Source organism: Mucor mucedo (assembly GCF_025094135.1).
Source record: "Mucor mucedo strain NRRL 3635 chromosome Unknown EV154scaffold_157, whole genome shotgun sequence".
Lineage (NCBI taxonomy): Eukaryota > Fungi > Mucoromycota > Mucoromycetes > Mucorales > Mucoraceae > Mucor > Mucor mucedo.
This window is the reverse complement of record NW_026252441.1, coordinates 58,985-74,866: the sequence shown is the minus strand read 5'-3', so window position 1 is coordinate 74,866 and position 15,882 is coordinate 58,985. Positions and strand designations below refer to the sequence as shown.

Sequence of the window (15,882 nt, the reverse complement as noted above, 5' to 3'; positions counted from 1 at the left end):
GCCGCCAACTAACACACGTTCTGTTGTAGTTAGCTGGACGCACACTATATTTAGCTGGTCTGAAGAGTAACGTAACCCCCTATAAAATACTACCTATGATACATTCACCACGTATTTTGACAAAAGAGATAAATAATCAACCCATAGTCAATTGCTATAAATACGATTAAAATTTTTATCAACAATCATTTTCACTCGAAATCGGAGAGCTCGAGTACCTGTGCTCTTTTTTTTTTATCGATATTTAAAGACGGACTTCTCCTTTGGTTGCGCTTCATATTTCCCATTCTATCACAGCGATACCTGTTTTTGAAAGTGACTGACAAAGCAGCCTTTAATCTTGTCTTGATCCTTAGAAAGACTAAGTATCTGGAGACAGATTAAGAAAACACAGCAGTTCCCTTATAATGTTTTAAATAAAAAATTTTACAAGAAAGAGAAAAGAAAATCTTTCTATATTGATTTCATAAACTTTTTTCCCATATTTTCCCACTTTATCAATTTTCGCCCGCACATTGACAGGTTTTATATGTATCACTTGACTACTCTTGACCCAAGAAAAACTCTGGGAGAGATTAAGAGTAATCTCTGGAGTAACAACGTTGATTTTGGCATTTTTATAAGGAGAATTTTCTCTTATCCAGTGGGTCATGTCGTATTCGTTTATTTTTCTTCCTCAAACCTTTTTCGATAATTTATTACCGACAAGTCTAAGTTGCGATGAGCTATCAGCAATAGACCCATATTAGTACATTTTTTACATTAACTAGTGAATCTAAAAATATATACAGACTTATAAACGAGGGCTGACTTATGTCAGGATAATTTAATTGCTTAATTAATCACTTATAATAGCATCGGATGCTGCCAAAGATAAAACAAAGCTTTTTGATGTGGGACCATATGCAGATTGAAAAGAAGCTGAGTCGTAAATTAGGCCAATAAAAACGCGTGTATTACAAGCGGTATTGTTTACAAAAACGTTGACTAACGCGGTCATACGAGGCGATCCTTTCCTCAAATGATCGCCAACAAGTGCGGGGTAAAAAAAGTGTTGTGCGTGCATTTTACAGAGTTAGACAAAAAAATGGGCTAAACATTTACCTACAGAAATTAGGCGACATCAAAGAAAAGCTGCAAGTAAATCGATGCACGAAGCTAAGTTTATTTGGGTAGAAAAGAGGATGGGGTAGGAAGAATTGTTTAACCTCGGCAAGGGCGGTCTCCCAAACTGAAGTTCCAATTTGGAGCATTAACAGTCATTTTTTTTTTTTATTTAATCAAAAATAGGCTTTTTTTAATTTACTTTTTTTCTTTTTTTTTATTACCTCACAAATATCTATACAGAAATGTCAGAGAATATCATTGGGACGTCCTCTTACTCAGAAGCTATGGATCTATCTGATCTTGACGACTGCGGTTACGACCAAGAATCCACCGCTTCCCCAGAAGCCACTGTAGCACCAGAACCGGGCCCAGCAGCATCGTCTGCCGATACACCACCCATCAAAATCAGAAAGAAGCCCGGCCGAAAGCCCAACCCTGCCTCACCTGCCTTACGTAAAGCACAAAACAGAGCTGCCCAACGCGCCTTCAGAGAGCGAAAAGAAAGACACATGAAGGATTTAGAGACAAACATTCGTGGTATCCGTGAACACAGAGATAAACTTTTACGGGAGAATGAAACCATGTCTACCGAGAACGAGATTTTAAAGGCTGAAAATTGGTATCTCAAGGGAATCGTGCTATCCTTGCAACTCGTTTGTCTACAACACAACTTAGTCATTCCTCAACATTGTCCCCATATTGACGAAAAGACTCTTGGCATCCTTAACCAATCCATTCCAGACACAATTGCTGCTTACATTAACGTCAATTCTAAAAATAAATTACAAATATCCACAAGGCTCATGAACGACTCGCCAGAGATTTCAAACATTCAACTACAACAACAGCAGCATCAAGAAAGAATGAAGCAACAATACCAACAACAACAAACTTCTGTTCATGATCCCTTAAGATCAGTACTGCAATTTCAAACACAACCTATTCCCCAACAACTGCCACAAGGTTCTTTAATCGTTACACGAGATGGTATCCAGAAAGTTGCCGATAAACATACTCCACCTGCCAACAGTTGGTACCATAACACCAATAAAGATTCACAACAGCCCATCTATGACCAAAAGCAACCTTCGCCGGCTGCAGAAGATAATAGTCAATACAATGTACCTCCTCCTCTATCTCCTATGTCTGCCTCCGATCAAGAGAAATTAAATTCCAATACCACCAACAAAAGCAATATGTTTGGCACCGATCACGGTGGAGAGTTACCTCGACCTGTCCTGCTAGCTGATGAACCTGTCTCTTCAAATTTAGCTGCCATTCAAACTTTAAGGTTAAGGTTACGACTTCAATCTGCTTGTGTTCGTATGGAGTCCATTCCGTTTGCAATCCAACCCACTCTATTGCAGGTAAAATAAAATTGAATGGATAAATGACTAGACAAAAAAGGAACTGACCTTTCCGTTTTAAATAGCTCACGATTCCTCATGACCCACGTATCGACCTAATTCCTACACCTCACATGCGTGACCGAATGATCCTCTACAGAGATCAATTCGACCTGGATGATTGTTTCAGATGCTTATTAGCGGGTTCCGTATTTCATGGCGGGGATCCAGCCATTGCTGGCAACTGGCAACTTCCTTCCGAATTCTTTGAAAAATATTGGTTCTTGACTATCGATTACAATTTAAGAAGGTATACTAATGAATGGCGTAAATTACAAGGCTTAAAAGAAATCAATACAAACACAGCAACTATACCCAATGAAAAACAGCAACTTCACCCTCAGACACCCGGATTTCATCCTTCTCCCAACACCACCAACACTACCACGAATAATACAGGTCTTAGTTATCAGGATCTGTCAAGTTACTTGGGTGTTCAAATCGATTCGAAGCAACAACAGCAGCAGCATCAACAACAACAACAGCAACAGCAACAGCAACAAAACCAACAGCAGCAACAGCAGCAGCAACAAAACCAACAGCAGGATAGTTCCATGTTGACTCCTATACAATTGATGAATGGTTATGGCATCTTGAATACCGCGGCTGGCGAAACCCAGAAATCAAAACCCGCAGCACCCCCTCTACCGCCTACACAGTCATCTTCCTCCTCACCTTCGCCGTGGGATAACATATTGATGGGGCAAAAAAATTATGGTAAGTAAAATGTAAGGCTGGCCTAGTATATCATAGCTGACTTTTTTTTTTTTTACAAAACAGATATGATGATGACGGGCATGTACAATAATAACAGTGAAATGGATCAACGGCCTCATTAATTTATAACGGGTTACATGTCAGGGAAATTCAGGTGTTAAATATAAATATGATTGGACAATTTTACTTAATAAAACCCTGGCCTTTGAAGTCTTACTCCAGATGTTAAATCATTTATGTAATATAAAGCTATATTTGGGCAAATTGTTGAGCCAACACCAAGTACACTGTCTCCTGTAGCTTAGGGATTGTGAGTTCGGTTTCTTCAAAGTTACGTTGCTGTTAGACACCTAAATCTGCCTTTTCGTTTCCTAGTTGATAATTTCGTCTTCTGGTAAGGGGCACATCCCAAACATTTCTTCCAACCCACAGTACTTGAAGGCATTTATATTACAATACATATGACTAATTACTCTCTACATACTGAGCTTAGAGCATACTAAATCTATAGGCTATACAGGCAAATCGAGTTACTGTTCCAACATCGATATTATGCCTAAGACAGCACTTGGTGCTTATGGTATTGACAAGTTCAAAAACAGCATCAAATGACTGAAACCTATAAATCAAGTTCTGGTGCACGCCTCCCTCCCAAGAGTAGGTATCTCTAATACATCTTAGCCCAAACTTGTCTTTTAAACACGACTGTCTGCGACAATGTCTGATCATATGAAAGATACGCGTCAGGTAATCACAGCTGTCATACTTTTGCATTTAGAATTGACATTAATCTGCATTTAACTGATGAAAGCCGCTTTTATTAAAATATCTCTTCTTTCACATCCATACATCTTGAACTATTAAAATAAGAAAAAAACCTGAGAATGATGAAAAAAAGCAAGGGCGACTACGTAAGCTCTCTGTGAGGATTTTTATTAAGCTTACATGTAACCCTAATATTTTATTAATATGCCGAAGATCAGGAGTGTTCAAGGCAATGAGTTAGATGTTGAAGGTTGGTTTGCCTAGTAAACTTCTCAAGCCGATGATTTAACTGAAGAAGCATATTCCTTTACATGTTGGTTTCTCCTGACAAGGCTACTTAAACAGTCGCTACATCTCCAATATCATAAATTGCCCAACACAAAAGCCGTTTCAATGCATTCTGATGCTTACAGTCCAGAGAGCCTCGATGTAGAAGGACGTTCTCTTCTGCCAGTCATTTGTCAATTATATAAATGCTTTTTTTCGACAAGATCAAAAGCTATTATCATTCATTCTAATAATAGTCCATCGAACAAAAGACTTTGTTTTGTAACTTACAGCACAAGGATTCTTGTACATATGATGCTACCGCGAGCAGCAGCAATAGTAACGATTTATTATTAAATCGATTTGATGCAAAATTATCAAAGAAGCAACTTTTTACTGGGGCAATACCGATTATTAAGCAAAAATTGAATGTACGCTGCATAACAATGCAATTGAAGGCATGTCAAGAAATGGTGTACAAAAATCAAACATGCTTGAGGGTTCGAATCTTTCAAAACCATTAGTATCCTGCTGGCTGTTTGGAAAAGCACTGACCATTTAGGGGGTGGTTATAATTTTATCGGTGCTGATAGAATCAGTAGATACAATATCGAATTCCTGCGTGAAAGTACCAGCAAAGAGGGAGAAGACGAAGAGAGAAAACCCCCAAAGTAACTATCGACCGATAATCTCCCTTGACTGAGGCTATGTTCCGAGAAGCAGAAGCTTATTTTGGTCCCTTTTACGAGGTAGCTTGGACACATCCAACGGATTATGAAGACAATTGATGGCGATATCAGGGTAATTGACAAGAATGACATGTGTATTTATCTTTTGGGCTCAATAAAGACTTTTCTTTGGTATGTCCCATAGCTTTACAAAAGCAACAATGTACACCCATTCTGGTTCAAGTAGCGAGGAACGAGGAGTTTTAGTCATACAAGATAATGCAATGCGGCATCTCCCGATAAGTGAACGCTGTCACTATTGTTCGTTTCAAAAAGACTTGCCCGTTTCTGGTAAGCCATTGACTTGAAGCTGTTGTGTTTTGAAGTAAGTTAAGTTATAAGGCAGTCTATGAATAGTTTGAGATCATTTCTTTATTATGAAATAAAATAATCAAGTAATTACATTAAAAGATTATTATTGCTGTGCCCCTATCTTTAGTGTATCTTGTTATTATTGTCTAATACTTATAATGTTATCCTTGGCTGCTTAATTTGTAGATATGTTACACCCGGAAGTACTGTCATCTTAGACAGACTTGTTGTATTTCCATGTCTTGTTGTGTAATATTACAGCCTTAGTTACTGTCATATTGTAACCTTATGATGTGATATCTTATCTATAGTGCTAACTAAATCTATATTGGGTAAATTATTACTAAATCATGCTCGATATATTTATACCATGAATAATCACAACACATACTAATATACAAGGAAACTTTTAAGACCTTTAATTAGATACTTTTAACAGAAGAAAATGTGGGCTGCACTAGTATCGTCTCTGAAATCTGCAGAGAGTAGTTGTAAACTTTCACAAATAATCGATATAATCAACAGCTATCAATAATACAAATTAATATTCAACAAACAATGGAAATCAAGATATATTTCTAGATAAAATAAATATAGGGTCATATTTATTGAACAAAATGACCATAACACGGTGCCTCCTACTTACAGCACCCAAGATCCTAAATGGTTTATCCAACCAGTAAGAGAGCTCCCACGTGTATGTCACGTGATGCTCAGAAGCATTTTAAATAAAATAATTTTAACACGCGTTTTTACCAAAATAAGTACAAGTCGCTTTGTCCGAGTGGTTAAGGAGTATGACTAGAAATCATATACGCTCTGCGTGCGCAGGTTCAAATCCTGCAGGCGACGACATTTTTTGCAACTTTTTGTTGAAAATAAGTGCGTGTAGACGTCGTGGCTTAGGTCACACGGAATATGTTGCTATGTCAATTGTCTTAATGTCTGGCAATTGAGTCGTTGCGGCGCAGCTGTATGGCGTGGCCAATATTATTTTTATTTTATGCGAGGAAAAGATACTCTTTATTGATACTCTGTGAAACTTAAGATATAAAAATACAATTTGGACACCGATGCTCTCATGCAGCATCCTTCTTTACTCGCTTTAGCCTTTTGGGTACTGTTGGCCTAAATCTTCGTGCCAGCTTGGTCCATCAATTCCACCTCTGGATAAACAGTGGTACCGGCCCGACAGCTATATAAAATAATCTTTTATCCTCTAAATAATACTTGGCTGTTACGTAACAATAGTCCCACGACATAGATATGAAGATTGTCTAATAAATCAGGTGGTCATTCCTCCTAAGCCCTAAGCCCTAATTTACAATATAGACTGTTTATAATAGGCATGTTTTTTAAGAAGTGTAAAGTTTATTGAGTAGCTACATATTGAGTGATTCAACGTATTATAATAAGCTTTAGATTCAAGTATGCTTGGAAAAGTTTGGGTAATCAGTATACCCTTCAGCATCATGCGTGTAAAAAGTACTTCGATCGTAAGGTGTCAAGGGTACACCGTTTAAGAGGCGCTGAGGAAGATCCGGGTTGGCAATAAAAATACGACCAAATGAGATTAAATTACCAGTTTGTTCAGCTATTTGAAATGCTTGTTCAAGCGAGTTAGAAAATCCGCCAGACGTAATGAAAGGACCCTTCCAGAGAGAGCGATAGGGTGTTAAGGAATCATGCACGTTAGAAGTTTCACCGTAGACATCTCCACGCGCTTCGATAAAGTGAAGGTAGGCAAGTTCCGGGAAAAGATTTTGGATTTGCGTCGTTAAATAAGACCAAGTTTCGATTGGGGTGGCGTCACCCATGCCATGCATTTTGCCATCAGGAGAGAAGCGAATAGCAACACGGTTAGGGCCTATGGTTTCCACAATGGATGAGAGCACTTCAAGAGCAAAGCGAGCACGGTTCTGAATAGAACCACCGTATTCATCTGCACGTGTATTGACACTACTATCGATGAATTGATCAATTAACACACCGTTAGCTGCATGAACTTCCACACCATCAAAACCAGCTTCGATGGCATTTAAAGCTGCTTGACGATAGTCTTGGATGGTTGATTGAATTTCTTTTACCGTGAAAGGCTTAGGCGTCTCAAAAGGAGGACCCATATAGTTTTCACCGGGAATAACGACATCAGACGAAGACCCTACTTGTTTGCCGTTGGGATGAAATTGCTTAGAACCGGCCCTACCTAAATGTGCAATTTGCAAGAAAATTACACCTTTTTTGGCATGTACGGCAGAGGTCACTTTTTTCCAGGCTTCGATTTGTTGGGATGTGTAGATACCAGGGAATTGGGGAAACTATCCACCATAATGACTAATAAATGTGGCTTCAGCAATAAGAAGACCACCAGGACTAGCACGTTGTTCATAGTATTCTGTTTGGAGATCGGTAGGTACAGCCTCCAATGTGGCTCGCAAACGTGTCAGAGGAGCAAGCACAATACGATGTTGAAGTTGATGTTTACCAACTTGAATGGGTGAAAAAATGGCTTTAGTGGTCATTATTTATTTAAGGTCTAGATGTAATAAAAGAAAATGTTGCCATTACTGAGGTATATATATACTAAATTGCTTGCCGAGTCCAAGATTATTAAATTATAGAGCCTGGCTGTTGAATACGGTCATGCGACGATTACGGTCATTTCTTTTTTCGGAAGAATTTACCCCCTTTTTTTTTTTTTTTGAAAAAATGATGAAATAGAGCGGTTATATGATGGATTAATCATGTCCGTAAATCAACAAACCCACTAGAATGAAGTGAATTCCGAAAAGGTGTAGTCGTTTGACTAATTCTTCCTCTTTAGTGATTAGATTATTTGCCAAAGAAAAAATTGCTCAGGAAACAATGATTAATTCATCATATTCAATATTTAATAGTATTCGTATAGATACTTAATGCACAAACTGAGATGACACCGAACCCACTAATTTTTTTACTTTAACTATTTTTTTTAAACGGATATTTGAAATATTCAACATGCTTTTCGGATCTTTTAGGCCTCTACTGCACATGAACTGTTAAGCCTATGGGTTTTATAATTAAGATCCAACAGCGCCTTGATTGAACGTGTCACAATACCTCAGTGATTGGCATGTTTTTGTCGTCCAGAAATATGCAGGCCAATCTATGGAAACAATTTATCCGAATAAATAGAAAATATGTTTGTGTATCAGTTGGCGTTTTGCTTCGGTCCCAGCAACCATCACTTTTGACTGAATACTATAATGCTTATTTTTGCTACTGCTTTATTGAGACAAGGGTAGATGTAATCTTTAAGAGCTTTAAAAAAATTAATAATTACTATCACAAGAAATAAAGATATATGAAAACGCTACCCTACGATATCGATTTTATAGAAATAACCCCTGTGCTATTATAGATGTACTAAATGTGAACTTTTTTTGAAAAAAATAAATAAAAGAATCCATATTTCATCAAAAGTAATAGGGTATATCCATTTATCAGATTGTATTAGAAGCGTGTCGGTGTGTTCAAAGATATGCCCCTGAACTGGGGTAGCTAAAGTAGTAGTAAAAATTAAAGTGCCGAAAAAAAAAGCTATGTCAAAAATATCTTAATAAGCAAAAAGAGTTTCCTCGTAGTTCCAAAAGTCAATCTTCAGAGCGGCCTAAATTAGGAAAGTACATAAAAATGTATTCACTCAGAATAGAGGGAAAATAGGATCAGCTGGTGGTTTTAGTGTTTCACAGTTTGCTGCGACGTGGTGATCATATAGAAAGATTACCGGTTATGTACTACAGCTACTTTGGTTCGTATTATTCATTTCATTTCTTTTGATTATTCATCTATTCATAGTAATTATGCATAAAAAGAAAAAAAGCATCTTTCCCTTATTATTTTTTCTTAATTTCTTAATTTCTTTAAAATTACTACCACTCCTAAAGCTAAAAAAAATATGAGCCCTCAAAATCTCTTTACTCCCATCAAAGTTGGTAACAATTTACTTAAACATCGTGTTGTTCTTAGTCCTTTAACTCGTTTCAGAGCAACTGCTGAAGCGGTGCCCACTAAACTTATGGCGGAATACTATCAACAAAGAGCGAGCGAAGGTGGACTCTTGATTGCTGAAGCTACGTTTATCGATCGTCTTGCGGGTGGTTATCTCAACGTACCTGGTATCTATAACCGCGAACAAATTGAAGGTTGGCAAAAAGTGACCTCTGCTGTCCATAAAAACAAGGCCAGTATTTTTCTTCAACTCTGGCATTTAGGTCGTGTAGGATCCAAGACCCTGAATCCCAACGGAGAACAAATTGTTTCTGCCTCGGACATTCCTATCACGGGTACACCTTTGGTGCTTACGGAATATGAAGTCCCCCGTGCACTCGAGATTCATGAAATTAAAGAAATTATTGAGCAGTACCGACAAGCAGCTTTAAACGCGGTGAAGGAAGCTGGTTTTGATGGTATTGAAGTGCATTCAGCAAGTGGATTTCTTCCCGATCAATTTATCAATAAAAATAGCAACAAGCGTACAGATATATATGGTGGATCAATCGAGAATCGTAGCCGGTTTGTACTCGAGTTGATAGATGCACTTGTAGATGCAGTGGGAGAAGAGCGTACGGCTATTCGATTCTCCCCTGATAGTGAATTTCATGATATGCAGGATGATACGACCTTAGAGACTTGGAGTTATATTACGCAACAACTTCAAAAAAACCATCCTCAATTAGCTTACCTTCATTTTGTTGAACCTCGTGGAAACTTTGTGGGAGATACAAATACGGTTTTTAAGGATTCACTTCAGCCCTACCGCGATATTTGGAAGGGACCTTTTATTGCAGCCTCTGGATTTTCGACCACACACGATTATGCCCTTGCGTATGCTGAAAAGACCGGTAACTTGATTTCATTTGGTCGTGCGTTTATTGCCAACCCTGATCTTCCAGCCCGTTTGCAAAATGGATGGGAGTTAAATCAATATGATCGAAGCACATTCTATACTAACGGAGCTGAAGGATATACAGATTACCCCTTCTACAACAGCAAAGAATAGTTTGTTTACTTCTGTCAATTGAAACATTTTTAGATAGTTTTTTTTCCCTTTCATCAAATCTATAAATAATATGTATTATCACTTCTTTTTGATTAATATATTGTGCATATATATCTATGGGTAGCACAACTTTACTAAAGAGAGATTACTTTTGTGATACTACTGGAAGTAATTTGCTTGAATGTTAATCTTGGGCTTTCGGGAAGTTGTACATAATTTAAAGGTACAATCAAGATTCAGGGAATCACCTAAAAATAGAGATTTGTATCACGTTAAGCAAAACTAAATGGTAGCTAAGCCAAACACATGGTGTTAAAAAAAAGGGCCCGAAGGCGGTAAAGTTTTATGTTGTCGCGTATTATAAAGTTGGTCTTGGCTTTTATCAAAAAGAGGTGATCGTGACACTCAAAATGGTGTTGTACCGTGTAACCTATACAATAGCACTCATAACAAAGGACTATTTGTAAGGATTACAGAAAAATAAAGCTAGGAATTCAAAAAACACTTCATTGTAGACATCCTCAAACTCTTCACTTTTTTTTTTATTTGGAATTCTTGTCATCTTAATCATGATATTTTACTACACAAACTGCGATTCGAACACGTGCCAGTCAACGATTTGATGCCAAAGATATTTCTGCATAATTTAAAGTTTCTTGGTTTGATAGTAATAGCCCTAATTTGTAAGCATACTCATCCGTTGGAAAGAAGAGTGTATATCTAAATCGTGTTTCTGTAAGACCTATGACTTTTTCCATATTGCCCATTTTTATAAATAATCAGATAGGTCCAAATCGGATGCTTTAAATGCACTGTTAATCTCTACTGGCACATCACTTTGTACATTTGTGGAGATGCAGGGCCATAGTGGTATCGTTTATGGACCGCCTTGTTGGTTTCTTTCCAAACGTCAAAAAATAATATGAAGTTAAGCTAAGGATTACTTTATTCTGTTTCATAAAATTTTGTATCAACATTAAATCAGACTAAAAAAGTTACCAAACATACTTTTTGTAATCATTGGGAGGAAATACATCTCATAATTGATAATTGTACTACATCTGAAAACAGTTAACTTCCTCTTCCAACATTTGTCGACTAACTATCTAAGCGTAACCCCCAATTATTTACAGTGTATTTGAATATTTAAACCATCATTCAATCAGAGTTTTCTTGCCGAACAAGAATATATCCTTAATAACAACGGATATAAAAATACAAAATATTTATTTAAATTTCTAAGGATTAATTGAAAAGAATTATTATAGAACTATTAAACATATAAAGTCAAACTAACAAACAATTCCAAAAGTTGAAAAAAAATAGTAGCCATCTATGCCAGATATTTGACTTAAAAAGCGATCATCAGTTTATGCGGAAGATGGCAATTTTATACGGATAATTGCAAAAGAGAACGATTCCCCTTGCATCTCATCTAAAGCGGTAGGAAATAAACCTCCCCTCTGTTTTTTTGATATTTATCTTTTGAGAAAAATAACTGCGTGATTATTAAGGCCTTAATTGCTGTTGAATATAGAGTTTAAAACCTGCCGTGTCTCCTAAATCATAGGGCTAAATTTTTGTTAAATCAAATTAGTATCGTCAGAGCGAAAAAAGGAAATTATTCGTATACATACCTATTTTCAATTTTGCAAGTCAAACCACGTATCGACTGTCATCTTTGGGTCTTATTTTATGAAGAAGCAACAACGAATTAGCCGTGGAATTTCTTTTTGCTCCAGAATATCGCTCTTATTAACATTAAATGAAGGAAAGTATACTTAAATTATATTACATCGTCTTATCTATCGATGTCTAATAGCCTCCTTGTTCAGCAGCTTTATCTCGAAAATGGGTTAAAATTGGAATTCAATCCTCACTTTTATTATAAAAAGATATTAAATCACCTAACGTATGATAGTCATGGTTTAGAGATGGGGCCTAGTTTATCTCAAAGCACGAGGTTGTTTTTATATCACAAGCAGCTAAAATTTGGAGGTTACTGAATAGTTTAAAGATACGCAAATGCTAGATCAGGCCAAAAGAGAGTTTTATGAGTGCAGGACGCATGTCGGTGTTGAAAAAGTATACCGGCGGAAGCGGCATCTTTTGGTTACCGTTTACCGTGCGGTAGATTTATAATCAATGTGGCAATTGTAGCTTAACCTGCATTGTTACTGCAGCAGATAAACTTCTATTAGATTTATAATGTGTCAATACATAATATTATTGTATTAGCCTATCAAGAATATAATATGTATCGAGTTTATTCCATGATATAATAAAGGCTATAATTATGAATGAGCCGAAATATTAAAAGTCCTATTGTGACACCTTCGAATAAACTTTTTGAATTATTCATCCATTGACAGGACTTGCATATAAAAGAAGCCTGATTCTATTGATCCTGGTTTATTTTTCTACAATAACAATTTATTCTCTCACTCTAAATATGAACTCCAAAGCTCTTTTTTCTCCTATCAAAGTTGGTAACAACTTACTCAAGCATCGTGTTGTTCTCAGCCCATTGACCCGATTCAGAGCCTCTCCTGAAGCCGTCCCTACTGATCTTATGGTTGAATACTATAAGCAAAGATCGAGTGATGGTGGACTTTTGGTTTCTGAAGCTACCTTTATTGACCGTCTTGCTGGTGGCTACCCACGTGCTCCTGGTATTTACAACATAGAGCAAATTGAAGCCTGGAAGAAGGTTACATCTGCCGTTCGTGAAAAGAAGGCCAGCATTTTTCTTCAACTATGGCATTTAGGCCGTACTGGCTCCAAATACTTGAATCCCAAAGGTGAGCAAATTGTTTCTGCTTCTGCTATTGCTATTGAAGGTAAAAACATGAGTGGTGGTGACTACGAAGTTCCTCATGCTCTTGAAATTGATGAGATCAAGGCCATTGTGGAGCAGTATCGTCAAGCTGCTCTGAACGCTGTAAACGAGGCTGGATTTGATGGTGTTGAAATTCATTCTGCTAGTGGATACCTCCCTGATCAATTTATCAACAGTAGCAGTAACAAGCGTACAGATATCTATGGTGGATCGATCGAGAACCAATGTCGATTTGTGCTTGAAGTGATTGATGCTGTTGTCGAGGCCGTTGGTGCTGAACGTACTTCTGTTCGATTTTCCCCCGGTAGCGCTATTCAAGGTATGCAAGATGATACTGTTGAAGAAACTTGGGGTTACATTACTAGGGAAATCCAAAAAAAGCATCCTCAATTAGCTTATCTTCATTTCATTGAACCTCGTGCCAATTTCATGTCAGACGTCGACACGCCTTCTCCTGACTCACTCAAGTCTTTCCGTGATATTTGGCAAGGTCCTTTTGTCACCTCATCTGGATTTTCCACTGCCCGTGATCATGCCATTGACTTTGCTGAAAAGACTGGTAGTTTGATCTCATTTGGTCGTGCTTTTATTGCTAATCCTGATCTTCCTGACCGTTTGCAAAATGGATGGGAATTTAACAAGTATGATAGAAGTACTTTTTATAGCAACGAAGCTAAGGGATATACTGATTACCCTTTCTACGATAACAAGAACTAAATATGCTTAAATATTTTCTACCATAATAAAAATTCTATCCTTATTGGCGTGTTATTTATATACTAAATGTAGCCGACTACTTTATAGCAGCACTTTTTTTTAATTATGCAGAAACAACTGAAAGTTATATATACAGACATAGTATACAAAGAAATAATAAAAAATACATAAAGTGATTGCTCAGAATATGATGACACTTGTAGGATGGAAATATGTTTTTCCTTAAACCCTGGTAGCTTCTATTATAATATTTGAAAACAAGAGATTTTTCGATACATCTACGAGCATATATATAATAATTGTGGTATAGTTTTAAAAAGTTTAGTAAAAATCTTCTTAATAAATATGTAGACTTTACTCATACTCATGTTAAGTGACGACTGTTTTATTACTATCCGGGAATTTTTGATTAGTTACTAAATTGAAATAGAAAGCCAGTAATTGCGTGCAATTGTAATGTTTTATAATGTTGGAACAAAATACGAGAAGTGAAACTTCTCGCTCTTTTATATGAGCTCATTTATTAACATATTTACAGATTTAAATGAATCAAAATAATTGGATTATATACAGTTTAGAGAGCACCATCGGTCTTGGCAGCGTAAGTTAAGAGGTCGACAACACGGTTGGAGTAACCATATTCGTTATCGTACCAAGCGACAAGCTTGACAAAAGTGGGAGAGAGTTGAATACCAGCGGAAGCATCAAAGACAGAAGAAATTGATTCACCTACGAAATCTGTAGATACCTGTATTACATTAAAATTAAGTTTCTTTTTTTCTATGTTACAATCATATATGATTAACAACTTACAACACTCTCTTCAGTATAACCAAGAATACCCTTCATGGTAGTCTCAGAGGCCTTCTTGATGACAGCCTTGATTTCATCGTAAGAGGCAGGTTTTTCAAGGTTAACAGTCAAGTCAACGACAGAGACATCGGGTGTGGGGACACGGAATGCCATACCGGTAAGCTTACCGTTAAGAGAAGGAATAACCTTACCAACAGCCTTAGCGGCACCAGTAGAAGATGGGATAATATTGGCACCAGCACCACGACCACCTCTCCAATCTTTGTGAGAAGGACCATCGACGGTCTTTTGTGTGGCAGTAGTAGCATGGACAGTAGTCATGAGACCTTCGGAAATACCAAAATTGTCATGGATAACCTTGGCAAGAGGGGCAAGACAGTTTGTAGTACAAGAAGCATTAGAAATAATCTTATATTCTGACTTGTAAGAATCGAGATTCACACCACAAACAAACATGGGAGCATCCTTGGAGGGAGCAGTGACAATGACCTTCTTAGCGCCACCCTTAATGTGAGCAGATGCAGGCTCGATTTCCTTAAAGACACCAGTGGATTCGACAATATAATCGGCACCAGCTTGACCCCAAGGGATATTGGAAGGATCCCGTTCGGTAGAGACAGAGATAGCATGACCATTAACGATAAGCTTACCATCTTTTGTTTCTACGGTACCCTTGAAACGACCATGGACAGAATCAAACTTCAACATATATGCCATGTAATCAACGGGGATGAAAGGATCGTTGATGGCGACAACTTGAACATCATCTTTCTCTTCGGTGATACGGAGAACAATACGACCGATACGGCCAAAACCATTGATACCAACTTTAACAACCATTTTTTAAATATATAAACTACAATAAATATGAATTTATAACAAGTTGGTTGGGGGTGGAAAGAAGTAAGCCTTTTTATATAGGATACATTTAATGTAAAACCTTCATGGGTATTTTGAAATATAGTTTTACGCGGTCAATAGTCCGATTCACACCCAATAAAATAAATTCAAAAATAATTGCTAGACCTATTTGTTTTGTTGCGATAACGTGTCATTAGTCCGTAATCTGATTGAAAGGGATCTCCCAAACATTTCCAAATTTTTTTTTCTTGTCAGATCTGGATAAGCCTGGGGTTTATTGTTGGCGTCAATTTTCTGATGGCCGCTCTA

The 15,882-nt window shown here is 37.2% G+C and overlaps 5 protein-coding genes and 1 non-coding gene across 6 annotated transcripts; 4 read left to right on the top strand and 2 right to left on the bottom strand.

Annotated features, from left to right (window-relative positions):
* The first annotated feature begins 1,305 nt into the window (after positions 1-1,305).
* Positions 1,306-3,453, top strand: EV154DRAFT_606869 (uncharacterized protein). The gene is made up of 3 exons (XM_051607572.1): positions 1,306-2,474; positions 2,540-3,230; positions 3,294-3,453. The coding sequence occupies exons 1-3, from the start codon at positions 1,350-1,352 to the stop codon at positions 3,350-3,352; spliced, it is 1,875 nt and encodes a 624-aa protein (XP_051452141.1). The 5' UTR covers positions 1,306-1,349; the 3' UTR covers positions 3,353-3,453.
* A 2,619-nt stretch (positions 3,454-6,072) lies between these two features.
* EV154DRAFT_t128 lies at positions 6,073-6,154 on the top strand. Its single transcript has one exon. It is a non-coding gene; the product is annotated as a tRNA-Ser (tRNA).
* A 572-nt stretch (positions 6,155-6,726) lies between these two features.
* On the bottom strand, positions 6,727-7,824 carry EV154DRAFT_577903 (uncharacterized protein; the record flags this gene model as incomplete). The annotated part of the gene is made up of 2 exons (XM_051606542.1): positions 6,727-7,577; positions 7,629-7,824. The coding sequence occupies 2 exons, from the start codon at positions 7,822-7,824 to the stop codon at positions 6,727-6,729; spliced, it is 1,047 nt and encodes a 348-aa protein (XP_051452140.1).
* A 1,299-nt stretch (positions 7,825-9,123) lies between these two features.
* On the top strand, positions 9,124-10,384 carry EV154DRAFT_526740 (uncharacterized protein). Its single transcript, XM_051603418.1, has one exon. It carries the CDS (start codon positions 9,240-9,242, stop codon positions 10,341-10,343), a length of 1,104 nt encoding a protein of 367 aa, XP_051452139.1. The 5' UTR covers positions 9,124-9,239; the 3' UTR covers positions 10,344-10,384.
* Positions 10,385-12,787: 2,403 nt separating this feature from the next.
* EV154DRAFT_606867 (uncharacterized protein) lies at positions 12,788-13,899 on the top strand (the record flags this gene model as incomplete). Its single annotated transcript, XM_051607571.1, has 1 exon — positions 12,788-13,899. Exon 1 carries the CDS (start codon positions 12,796-12,798, stop codon positions 13,897-13,899), a length of 1,104 nt encoding a protein of 367 aa, XP_051452138.1. The 5' UTR covers positions 12,788-12,795.
* A 517-nt stretch (positions 13,900-14,416) lies between these two features.
* EV154DRAFT_577897 (glyceraldehyde-3-phosphate dehydrogenase 1) lies at positions 14,417-15,569 on the bottom strand. The gene is made up of 2 exons (XM_051606541.1): positions 14,713-15,569; positions 14,417-14,647 (listed from the first exon to the last, which is right to left on the bottom strand). The coding sequence occupies exons 1-2, from the start codon at positions 15,550-15,552 to the stop codon at positions 14,474-14,476; spliced, it is 1,014 nt and encodes a 337-aa protein (XP_051452137.1). The 5' UTR covers positions 15,553-15,569; the 3' UTR covers positions 14,417-14,473.
* Positions 15,570-15,882: the final 313 nt, after the last annotated feature.